This window comes from Muscardinus avellanarius (assembly GCF_963383645.1).
Source record: "Muscardinus avellanarius genome assembly, chromosome: 11".
In the NCBI taxonomy this organism is placed as follows: Eukaryota; Metazoa; Chordata; class Mammalia; order Rodentia; family Gliridae; genus Muscardinus; species Muscardinus avellanarius.
Window position 1 is genome coordinate 103609801 of NC_137797.1, and position 13085 is coordinate 103622885.

The 13085-nt window shown below is 45.0% G+C and overlaps 1 protein-coding gene across 1 annotated transcript; it reads left to right on the plus strand.

The window, feature by feature from the left end:
* Positions 1-1724: 1724 nt before the first annotated feature.
* Positions 1725-11573, plus strand: CREBL2 (cAMP responsive element binding protein like 2; the record flags this gene model as incomplete). Its single annotated transcript, XM_080705036.1, has 5 exons — positions 1725-1855; positions 8456-8528; positions 8639-8689; positions 9702-9899; positions 11421-11573. 5 exons carry the CDS (start codon positions 1725-1727, stop codon positions 11571-11573), a joined length of 606 nt encoding a protein of 201 aa, XP_080561162.1.
* Positions 11574-13085: the final 1512 nt, after the last annotated feature.

Here is a 13085-nt window from a genome sequence, read left to right on the forward strand (position 1 = left end):
AGTAGTGGATGGGGGAGGGATATAAAATTTTGTCTAACAGTGTGCCTTCAGTAGCATCAAGTACTAATTATTACTATAATAATTATATATAATATTTGATAAGTACTATTTAATTGTTATCAGTTACTATTATCAAGTACTAGTTAATGATTGATCGAGACAGAGTGACATTACGGAGACTTCCCTAATGTCTGGTGTCCCTGGGCTTTATTAGTTCCTGGGCTCCAGCTGAGCAATCCAGTGACGACAGACGTGTAGTAGCAAGTGGGGAAAACAGAACAAGAGACACACTGGGCACCTAAAGAGGGGTGCTGGAGAATGCCGAGGAGCAGTCAGAAACGACTAACGTCAGCTGGGCGCGGTGACACACTGGGCACCTAAAGAGGGGTGCTGGAGAATGCCGAGGAGCAGTCAGAAACGACTAACGTCAGCTGGGCGCGGTGACACACGCTTCTAATCCCAGGACTTGGGAGACTGAAATGGGAGGATCACAGGTTCGCTTCATTAAGTAGCCGAGGCTGGCTGGGAACCTGCGATCCTCCTGCCTCAGCCCCCCAGGTACTGGGCTTATAGGTGTGCACCACCACCCCAGCTTTAAATAAGTTATCTTTCACTCCACCTTTTTACTTCCTCCCCACCTGTGCTACCCATGATTCCCTGTAAAGGAGGTTTCCTATGCTTTCTTTCTCCCTTACCTTCCAAATAGGTGATAGTTCTTACAAAAATTTTAACATGGCCAAGCCAGCATGGTGGCGCACGCTTGTAATCCCAGCATTTGGGAGGCTGAGACAGGAGGATCGCGGTTTGTGGCCAGCTTCAGCTACTTAGTGATGGCCTTGCAACTCAGTGAGACCCTGTTTCAAAATAAAGAATAAAAAAAAAAAAATAGGGCTGCAGGTGTAGCTCAAAGGTAGAATGTCCCTGGGTTCCATCCGCGGTAACACACACACACACACACACACACACACACACACACACACACACAATTACGTTGGCCAAAAAACTCTCTAATATTCCCAAGCCTCTCCTTGGCACCTTTCTGGGCCCCTTTCTGGGCTCCTCTGCTGCAGCTGGAGCTCTCCTTGGGCAGTGCCACGTAGCCCACACAGTTCCTCTTTCCATCTTCCTACTCCATCAACACCTTCTGTGAGACCAAGACTAGCAGAGTGTGGTGGGCACGCTTGTAATCCCAGTAACCGGGAGACTGAGACAGGAGGATCGCAGTTCGAGGACAGCTTCAGCTACTTAGTGAGGCCCTCTGCAACTCAGTGAGACCCTGTTTCAAAATAAAGAATAAAAATAGGGCTGGAGTGTAGCTGGGAGGTAGAATGCCCTGGGTTCCATCCCCAGTACCACGGTGGGGGGGGGGGCACAGAGTGGAAGTCCCCGGATGAGGAAAGATGAAGGCACTGCACTGTGCATACTGCACAGGGAAATGACTATTTTTGTGCAGCCAGACGGGGACTGGTAAACTTTGCTTAAAGGGCAGACAGTAAATGTTTGTGGCCGTGCGGTCTCTTGCAGTTATTCAAACGCACCATTGTATCACGGAAGGAGCCATAGGCAGAATGTAGTGGAAGAGCTTGGCTGCCTTCAAATAAAACTTTATTTACAAAGACGGGGCAGTCTGGGTTGGGCTTGCCCGCGGGGCATAATTTACTAACCCCTGAGTTTATCACAGAAGGTACAGCGAAGGCGTGGTCAGAGATGAGGAAGAAAAGACGATGGAGCCAGATTATGATACGCTTGGCAAGCCAGGCAAAGAATTTGGGGTCAGAGTATTCCGAAGTGTGGACGACATCTGCGGAACACATTACTGGGAGGCGCCCAGGAATCTGAGCTGGACGGCTGCCCAGTGAGTGGCCCGCGTGTCCACTGGAGTTTGAAAAACAAGGCCGGAGATGCCACCGCGCCACCGAAGGAACTCAGAGCAGGGCTTACCAACCCAGACCTGTGTCTCCGAGGACAAAAAGTGCCAAGAGCTATACGGGGAACAGATTCAGGTGAAGGTGCAGGACAGCCAGGAGTGGGGTGCACGCCTGGAGTCCCTGGGACGCTGCGATGGGAGGATCACGGTTCTCGGCCAGCCTCAGCTACTTAGTGAGGCCCTGTTTCAAAATAAAGAATACAAAATAGGGCTAGGGTTGTATCTCAGAGTAGAATGCTCCTGGATTCCATCCCTGGTACCACAAAAACAAAAAAAATAGGGCTGGGGGTGTGGCTTTAGAATAGAATACTTCTGGGTTCAATCCTTAGTACCAAATATACATATAGAAATATATTTATTATACATAATGTGTTTATGACATGTGTAATATCACATAATCTATATGTCATATTTAGGTGAACTTATACTTAGCTCCAGCTTCAAAAAATTATCTGAGCCAGGCATAGCGCACACACCTGTAATACTAGTACCAGTATCAGCTGTTGGGAGGCTAAGACAGGAGGATCAAAGATTCGAGGCCTGCACACAGAAACTTAGCAAGATCCTATTTCAAAATTTTAAAAAAAAGTGTGCACGTTTGTAATCCCAGCATTTGGAAGGCTGAGATGGAGAATCGTGGTTTGCGGACAGCCTCAGCTACTTAGGCCCTTTGCAACCCAGTGAGACCCTGTTTCAAAATAAAGAATAAAAAAAGTAGGGCTAGGGATGTGGCTCAGAGGCAGAATTCCCCTGGGTTCCATCCCCAGTACCACAAGATAGATAGATAGATAGATAGATAGTTAGGCTGGGGTGTAGCTCAGAGGTAGAATGTTCATCCCTGGGTTCAATCCCTAGTTTCACCCAAACAAGACAAAAAAAAAAAAAAAAAAGAATAGGTCGTGGACGGTAAGGCCCTGGGAGGAGTGGGAGGAGTGGATTCAACTTAGAGACGCCTACTTGATTGTCTTTCTCCTTCCGATTAGAAAAACTGGCAGAAAAGTTAGCAACAGGAAGAAGTGATTAGATGGTCTTTTTTTTTTTTTTTTTTTTTTTTTTTTGTACTGGGGATTAAACCCAGGGCATTTCATCTCCGAGCTATACCCCTAGCCTGATATTTTTATTTGGAAACAGGGTCCCACTAGGTTGATGAGAGTCTCACTACTTGCTGAGGCTGGCCACAAACCTCTGGTCCTCCTGTCTCAGCCCCCCCAAGTACTAGGGCTATAGGCATGTGCCACCACGCCCAGCTTATCTTGTAAGCAGGATAAGGATTTTGTTGAGTGCTTTAAAAAAAGGTTTTTTTAGTCTATTGAGATGGATACACAGTTTTTGTCCTTTTTTCTGATGTATTATTATTACTGTTGTTAGTATTTTGTGGTCCCGGGGATTGAGCTCAGAGGCATTCTACCTCTGAGCTACACCCCTAGCTCTTTTTATTTCTTATTTGGAAACAGGATCTCAAAAGGTCGATGAATTTAGTAGAATTCACTACATTGCTGAGGCTGGCCTCGAGTCTGCGATCCTCCTGTCTCAGTCTCGAGTACCGGGATTGCTGACGTGCGCCACCCAGCTTTTTCTGGTGTATTATAATAATTGATTTCCAGATGCAAAATCAACCTTCATTCCTAGGGTGCATCCCTTTCAGTCATGGTGGATAATCCTATTAATGATGCTAGGTCCAGCCTTTTAGTGTCTATTGAGAACTTTCACATTTATATTCATGAGACATAATTCTTTGTAATGTTTCTATGATAACTTTGGCTTAGGTATCAGGCAACTATTAGCCTCAAGGAAGGAATTGGGAAATGCTTGCTTTCTTCCACTTCTTATTTTATGAAGAGTTGGTGCTTATTCTTTATTATTATTTTTTTTGTGTGTGTGTTACTGGGGATGGAACCCAGGGACATTTGACTTCTGAGCTACACCCCTGCCCTATTTTGTATTCTTGATTTTGAAACAGGGTTTCACTACGTTGCAGAGGGCCTCACTAAATAGCTGAAGGCGTCCTCAGGTCTCAGCCTCCCAAATGCTGAGATTACAAACGTGTGCCACCACGCCCGGCGTGTCTATTCCTTAAGTGTTTGGTAGAATTCACCAGTGTAGTTGCCTGAACCTTGGCTGTTATTTGTGGATATTTTTTTCTTACTAATTCAGTCTCTTTGTTATAGGCCCATCAGATTCTCTGTTTTTCTTCTTTTATTTTTTGCGGTGCTGGGACGCGTCCAGGGCCGTGCGCATTCTGGCAGGTGCTCGCCCCCGGAGCTGTACCTCAGGCCTCTCCTGCTTCTTCAGTCTGTTTGGCTACTTGTTGTTTTTCTAGGAACTTGCCAATATCATCCAGATTACCTTTTTCTACCTCTGAACCACACCCTGAGCCCTTTTATGCTTTAGTTTAGAAACAGGGCCTCTCTGTGTCACTAAGGCTGCCCCGGAACCTGCCATCCCCCGTCTCACTTTCCCAAGCACTGGGGTTACGGATGCGGCCACCGCGCCTGGCAAGCGAGTTCCTCTTCTTAGAGGCAGCGGGCAGGGACACAAGTCCTCTGAATGTTTTCCTTCGGGCCCACAATCCTCAGCTCACAAATGTGCCTTGGAGCGAAAGAGGAGTATGGTTAGAGGAAAGAGAGAAACAGTGTTTTAAAGCCAGGTGTTTAAATTTTCATGTGGCTCTGTCAATAAGAATAAAATTAGAACAGGAAAAAAAAAAAAGCTAAATGTTTGGGTTACTTTCCGAGTTTTCTTTTTTTTTTCCCCCTTGGAATTTGTATTGGTGCACAAAAAGTAGTACTTTTATTTAACCATATTAAAATGCTTCCTCACAGAATAAACTGAAGGCCGGGAGCAGAAGGAACACTGTGGCTACCTACGAGTCTGAAATTTTAATGAATTAGGAACTATGTTTTTCTGGCCCAGAGATATTTGAGGAATTTGTGGGGTTGATTTCAGTTTCAACTCCTGATTCTTTTCTTTTTCTTTTTTTCTTTTTCTTTTTTTTTCAGCACTGGAGATGGAACCCAGGGGCATTCTACCTCCGAGCTCCACCCCCAGCCCTATTTTTTAGTTTTTATTTTGAAACAGGGTCTCACTGAGTTGCAGAGGGCCTCAGTTTGTAGCTGAGGCTGGCCGCGAACCGCGATCCTCCTGACTCAGCCTCCCCAATGCTGGGACAACAAGCGTGCGCCTCCACACCCGGCTCTGATTCTTATTTTCCAATTAACTTTCCTGGTTTGTTCAATCTCTATGGCATAGGAAATATATAAAGTTCAGGTGTTAAGGGCAGCTAATCTGCTAACCTGCATTGTATACTACTTTCTTCCTTTACAAAGTGCTTTTATATACATTATTGTATTAGAGACATACAGTAATCCTTTGAAAGACATGAAACTGGTGCACCCATCAGACTCCAGCTGGTACCAAAAGCAAAATATTCAGTATGTTGCTGAAGGAAAGCCAGAGAAGCGATGGTCATATGATTGATTTTACAGGTAATTTTATAGGAGACAACAGAAAATACAGAAACCGTGGACTCATTTACTGTACCCTTCTAATTAAGGAAGAAGTTTCAATTTAATAGTTTCAATTTAAGTATTTTGCTACTATTAAAACTAAAAGGGTGGTACCATGAAAACTAAACAAAGGGTGGTACCTTCTGTTTGGTTTTTATGATTATGCTCTTTCAAAAATCAAAGACGTCTGTAAAGTACACTGTGCTTCTCAAAGGCAGCCAGTCCAGAATTAATTAAGAGCAACACGCAAGGTATTGGATTATAGCGTTATATAATTGATGGCTCATTTTACTACATCAAGAAGAGGTTGCCAGGCGTGGTGGCGCACCCTTGTAATCCCAGCATTCGGGAGGCTGAGACTGGAGGATCGCGGTTTGCAGACAGCCTCAGCTACTTAGTGAGGCCCTCTGCAACTCGGTGAGACCTGTTTTAAAATAAAGAATAAAAAAAGGGCAGGATATGTAGCTCAGAGATTGAATGACCCTGGGTTTCATCCCCAGACCCGCAAAAATAAAAAGTAAAAGAAGAGGTGTTTTCGGGTATGGTGGCACACATCTGTAATCCCAGCACTTTGGAGGCTGAGATGGGGATTGAAGGTTTGAGGCTCACCTGTACACCTTGGATTTATGCTATACTAGCATTGCTTCTTATTTTATTTTGGGGTGCTAGGGGCTGAATCCAGGGGCATTGTGTCTCTGAGCCTCACTTCCCCAGCCCTATTTCATATTTAATTTGAAACGCGTCTCCTTAAGTTGCAGAGGGCCTCACTAAGTAGCTGAGGCTGGCCACGAACCCGCGGTGCCCCTGTCTCAGCCTCCAAGTCCTGGGGTCACAGGTGAGCACCCTCACACCTGGCTCCTTGGTTGTTTTCGAGTTTGTGTGTGGGTGTGGTGCTGGGGATGGACCCGGGGCCTCGTGCATGCTTGGCAAGCACTTGGTCCCTGCGCTGCACTCCAGCCTGGATATATTGTTATATAGGAATAAAACACTGATGATACAGAATAGAAGAGCTTTACAATAATCAGCTTTTGAAAAGCGTTTGAAACTTACTCAGGAGCAGTACTGAAGCAGCGGGTCGATGGTGGTTGAAACGGTTCCTATCTCCCTTAACCCAGACCTTGGAATAGCCTGCCTCCTGTCACAGCCGTGCTAGAAAATGCTAGAAACACACAGTGTCGTGTGCACGAATATTTCTATCACTCTCTGCCTCATTATAATGTATAATTACGGTGAACCAATAAAAATAAAAAAGAAAATGCTAGAAACAGTGGTTAGCTGACATGAGATGAATGGGATCCGGTAAATGTAGCTGATTAATACGGGGTGTTCTACAACTGAGTTGCACCCCCAGCCCTTTTTACTTTTTATTTTTAAACAGTTCTCACTAGGTTGCTGAGGCCTCGCCACTTACTGAGATTAGTTTCAAGCCTGCTATCCTCCTGTCTCAGTCTTCCAAGCACTGGGATTACAGGTTTGCACCATGATGCTCACCTAAATTATTTTTTAACCCGGCCATTCTACTTAATAATGACTGATCTTCCTAGGGCACTCGGTTTGTTGGTATATGTTTTAATAATAATGATTTCCAACAAACCAGAATTTTTTTTTTTTTGGTGGTACTGGGGATGGAACCCTTCTACCTCCGGGCTACACTCCCAGACCTATTTATATTTTTATTCAGAAACAGGGTCTCTTAAGCCAGCGCGATCCTCCTGTCTCGGCCTCCCAAGCGTGGGGATTACAAGCATGCTCCACTGCGCCCGGCCAGAATTTTTATATTCAGATGAATAATGAGATTTGTTACCTGGAAAGGCTTCTGCATTCATTTCAGTAATTTGCCAGTGCTTGAGTTTTGCATCCTCTCTTTTAGAACTGCCTTTAAAGCCTGATCACTATTCCTGTTGCACAAGGGGAATAAAGGCCGTGTTGGTGCTGGGGTCTGAACGCAGAGCCCCATGCAGGTGAAAAGCCCTTGAGCTACCACTGAACTCCACCCCTTTCTCTGAGGGTGATTTTCAGGAAAAGCTAGGCATCCTCCAGAACTTCATGAATTAGTGAGGCAGACAGTCACACTGTTTGTGGATCTAAGGAGTCCTGTGTAGCTCTAAAGTAACGAGACACGGTGTGTTACAGCTTATAAACCGGCCCAGGAGACCTCCCAGGAAAGGTCTGGACAGTGGCATTATTCGATAAGCGCCCTCCCACAGCGAGAGCTTCAGAGAACCTTTACTTGGTGTGCAGGTTCAGGTCGTGTGTTAGCACCTACCCATCTTTACCTCGTGGTTATGTCTTGTATAAGAACTTGGAAATGTTTCAAAGCTAAACAGTAAGAAAGGTTAAATTGCTTCTCCAGTCACTGAACACTGTGCCCCGGCAGGGGACTGGACGAGAGAGCGGTGAGGGGATGTTTCGTGACACCCCTGCAGAGGCGGGCATCGCGACCTACCCGGGCTAGGAGTACCGCTGAGACAGCTGCCTGGAGACCTCAGACTTCCTGCGTGCTCCTTTAGGTCCTGGGAATTTAAAGAGGGAATTTCTAGCTAAGTTATTTAGGATACATATTTACTTATATATTCATATAATTTCACATACATATTATATGTTTTTCTAATTCATTGACTTTATTAACTTCTATGTATTGTTTTCTTTTTTTTTTGGTGGTACTAGAGATTGAACCTAGGGACATTCTAAATCTGAGTTACACACCTAGCTCTATTTTATTATTTATTTATTTATTTGTTTGTTTGTTTATTTGGAACAGAGGATTGAACCCAGGGCCAGTCTACTGCTGAGGTATACACCTAGCCCATTTATTTATTTATTTATTTATTTATTTTTTTATTTTTGCAAAGTAGGAGATTCAGCCCAGGGGCATTCTACCTATGAGCTACACCCCCAGTCCTATTTTTCTTTATTCTTTATCTTGAAACAGGGTCTCAGGGAGTTGCAGAGTGCCTCACGAAGTAGCTGAGGCTGGCTGTGAACTTGCTGACAAGTCAGGTCCCTCCCCCCTACCCCGCAGGAGGCGGAACCCTGGAGGAGGGGACAACTCTGCTAGGCAGGCTGGCGGGCAGTATCTTGAGGCGGGCGATATCGTGAGGCAGGCGATAGCGAGAGAAGCAGCATTTCCACGCTTAGTCCTACCCGCAAGACGTATACCTTAAAAAGAGAGGCATTTTTCCTCTATCCTCGGATGGGCCCATAGGTCTTCGGGACTGTCCAGCCTCCCATCCCCGAGAGGACCGCCATAAAACTGGTACCCTGCTGCCTGGTCTCTCTCGCTGCTTTTTTACTTACCGCGCATACCTAGCACTTGCATCCTCCTGTCTCAGCCTCCCAAGTATTAGGATTATAAATGTGCACCACCACACCCTGCTTATAATTTTTTATTTTGAAACAGAGTCTCACTACATATCTGAGGGCCTCGCTAAGTTGCTGAGGCTGGCCTCAATCCTGCAGTCCTCCTACTTCAGCCCCCAAGTATTGGGATTACAGGTGTGTGCTGCCACGTCCTGCCTATGTATTGTTTTGTAATGTTGAGATCATAAGGAACTTTAAATTTGAATATTATTTTGCTTATTTTAATGTAATTTTGTCAAGGTAATTATAAAAATTTTTGCCGGGCATGGTGGCGCACACTTGTAATCCCAGCACTTGGGAGGCTGAGACAGGAGGATCTCACAGGTTCGAAGCCAGCCTCAGCTACTTAGTGAGACCCTGTTTCCAAATAAAGAATAAAATATATCTGGAAGTATAGCCCAGAGGTAGAAAAACCCCTGGGTTCCACCCACAGTACCACAAAAAGAGAGTGAGAGTGAGAGTGAGAGTGAGAGAGAGAGAGAGAGAGAGAGAGAGAGAGAGAGAGAGAGAGAGGAGAAGAGGATATTGTATCGTTTAGAAATAAGAAGGAAGCCGGCATGGTGGTGCATGCTTGTAATCCCAGTACTTGGGAGGCTGAGACCGGAGGATCGTGCAGATTCAAAGCTAGCCTCCACTACTTGTGATAGTTAGGCTCTCAGCAATTTAGTGAGACCCTGTTTCCAAATAAAATATAAAATAGGGCTGAGAATGTAGCCTGGAGGTAGAAAGGCACCGGGTTTAATCCCCTGCGAGACACACACACACACACACACACACCAAAACCAAAGGGGATAAAAAAGAAAGAACTGAGTACTGGAAACTGTTCTCTTTGCTAATAAGTGGCCGTAGCCTCTTTGTGATATAGAGAACTAAGAGGAAAAAACAGTTTATTTTCTCTCTTGCTGAAGGTGGTTGGAGGCAAAGTAAAGAAGCCGGGTAAGCGTGGCCGGAAGCCAGCAAAAATCGACTTGAAAGCCAAACTCGAGAGGAGCCGGCAGAGTGCGAGGGAGTGCCGGGCCCGGAAAAAGCTGAGATACCAGTACCTGGAAGAGCTGGTTTCTAGTCGAGAAAGAGCTATATGTGCCCTCAGAGAGGAACTGGAAATGGTAAGTTCTTTCAGTAAACACATGAAATAATTCAACCTGAACTTGGCAAATGAGTGTATGTTAAAACACGAAGCTACCGGTTTTCATTATCCAGTTGGTGAACATGGGCAAGAACGTTAATCGGCTGGCGAGGCTGTAAGCAACAGGCATTTTTATACCCAGCTGATGTGGCAGAATCGACAGGACTGTTTTACTGAGGGGTCCTTCAGGATGGGGGAAAATGGAAAGGGGTCCAGATGAACAGCTCTCTGAGTGAAAGAAATTATACTGACTCTAAATATCGGACTACTTTGTAGCCAGTAAAAAAAATAAAATCACAATGCACATATATATAGCTGCTGACGTAGAAACGTCTTCACAATATATTGCTGAGTGAAAAAAGCAGTGTAACACTATGTGACTGCATAATATAGCATCTGCGTTTAAGTGTATTTATGTTACATGTTTCATTCATTCAGACTTTGGGCAGTGCCTATAGAAATGTAAATAATTAAAATGTCATTCCTCTGAGCTCAGGGAGGAGGCTAAGGGCAGAAGAGAGGTGATGACTGCCAACGTGGGGCAGACTACCTCATTTAGAAGTGATAGGTCAGGGGCATGACTAGTGTGTATATTATCTAGAGAGATGCTATTCAGTTTTTTTTTTTTTTTTTTTTTTTTTGTTGTTTTGTTTTTTTGTCGGTACTGGGGATGGAACCCAGGGGCAGAAGAGAGGTGATGACTGCCAACGTGGGGCAGACTACCTCATTTAGAAGTGATAGGTCAGGGGCATGACTAGTGTGTATATTATCTAGAGAGATGCTATTCAGTTTTTTTGTGTGTTTTTTTTTGTTGTTGTTGTTTTGTTTTTTTGTCGGTACTGGGGATGGAACCCAGGGGCATTCTACCTCTGAACTCTACCCCAGCCCTATTTTTTTATTCTTTATTTTGCGACAGGGTCTCAGTAAGTTGGGAGGGCCTCACCAGGTAGAAATTATTTTTTACCTTCTGCCGTGCGCGTTACTCGGGGGCAGCCTGTTTAGTTTGCTTCATCTTTGCATCACCTCAAATAATAATGCACACTCTGGAGAAAGGCACACATCTGCCGTCAGACACCTGATGCCAGTGCATCCCTCTGCTATCTGGTGGGTGTTTAGTGAATGTTTGTAAAAGAGGAAACAAAGAAATTACTAAAGCCTGTTTATTTGGGGCATAGAAATAATGCTATGACAGTAATAAAGCTGAGACGCATTTCAACTGGTGGCACGGTGGGGAGAGAGCCCTCTACTCAGAGGGGCCTCTCTGGCCTGGGCGCCACTCCCGCGCGTCAGGAGCTTCAGTGGCAGTTTTCCCAGCCTCTGTGAAGGATGGCAGATCGCACATCTGCCCCAGGTGATAAATAGGAAATGCGCAGAGTGGGGATGCTACCAGCCAGCTTGACTGGTCGTCGTGTGTCTAAGATTCTCGTGTCTGAGATTTTTTCCAGTGGTTCCTGAACTCTGACTGTAAACCATTTACTTAAAAATATTTCATACATTTCAGTACAAGCAGTGGTGCCTGGCAATGGACCAAGGAAAAATCCCGTCTGAAATAAAGGCCCTCCTCACTGGGGAAGAGCAGGGCAAGCCTCAGCAGACCCCAAGCAGATACATCAAGGCTGGGAAGACGGACGCCAACGACAGCCCCTGTGAGTGAAGCCGGGGGCGGCCATGTGAGCGCCGCTCAGGCAGGGCCTCTGTCCACTGCTCCCTCATCTTCAAAAACACGAGACACTGGTGTCATTCGTAGGATACTGAGAAGCTAGCGAAACAGCACTCGATTCCTGCACCTGACACGAGGTCTGTGAGGAGCAGCTGATAAATTTACGAGGATCTTTAAACTGCACACGGCGGCGCACACCTGTAATCCCAGCATTTGGGAGTCTGAACGAGGAGGACCGCAGGTTCACAGCCAGCCTCAGCCACATTGTGAGGCCCTCTGCATCTTAGTGAGACCCTCTTTCCAAATATAAAAAATAAAATAAAATAGGGCTGGGGTAGAGCTCAGAAGTAGAAGGCCTTTGGGTTCAATCCCTAATACTATATATATAAAAAGATCATAAAAATAATGCTACCCCTTTGTTATTGTTGGCACTGAGGATTCAACCCGAGGGCATTCTACCTCTGAGCTACACACCCAGCCCTACTTTGATATAGGGTCTCACTAAGTTGCTGAGGCTGGCCTCGAACCTGTGATCCTCCTGCCTTAGCTCCCAAGGACTGGGATTATAGTGTGTGCCACCATGCCCAGCTACTACCTTTTATTGGTGTTCTTATTTCCAACTTACAGAGTACTTTTGCTTATATTTATCTTAAACATTTACTCCACTAATTGTGGTAAAGAATTCTACTTCTTGGGCTGGTGGGGTGGCTCCATGGTCGGGCACGTACTTAGCATGCTTATGTTGGCACGTTTGGCTTGTTTTTCAGGGTGAAGACCACAGAAGTAATGATCCAGTGATTGAAGCCAATATTCTAATTCCCTGGGGGAGGAAGGGACGCCATTGTCCCTCTAGGCTCCAGTTACTACCTAGTGCTCAGTAGACATCTCTGTAAGCCTGCAATGTTACTAACATGTGTGATCATAGATCTCAGAAGATCTTGCTTTAATTTTCGACACTTAGAAAATTTCTATGCAGACCTGTTCTGTACTGCTGCCCCTGGCATTTATTATGCTGTGATGCTTGAAAGCACAGGAGTAGAGAAAAATGGGTGAAGATTGTATTTTTTGCACCTTCGCGCCACACAGCTGTGGTTAATTTATATTCTTTCCATGGAATCCATGTCATCGTGTGTGTGTGTTTAGGTTTTACCTCCTTTCATGGTTTTGATTGCCCTACACAGAGAAACCAAATGGGCTGATTGTCAACTGTAAGTTCTCAGCCTTTCTGGACCTAATATTATTTCTTTATATTTACTTGAGTAATGTTTATTTTCTGCATGAAACATGATTTCTCCTGCGAGCCATTCCAGCATAAGCTGTGAATATGTATTAACAAATATATACACTTCTATTTTTATAATCCATAGTTGTAATGCCTGTTTTCAATAATGGATGTTTTTTAAAAGTCCGTTAAGAAAACCCTCAAGACAGCCTCTGTTTAAGACTTTTGTTGCTGTCTTTTCAAACTGTATTTATAAAAGTTCGCTAGGGCCAAATCCGTTCTTG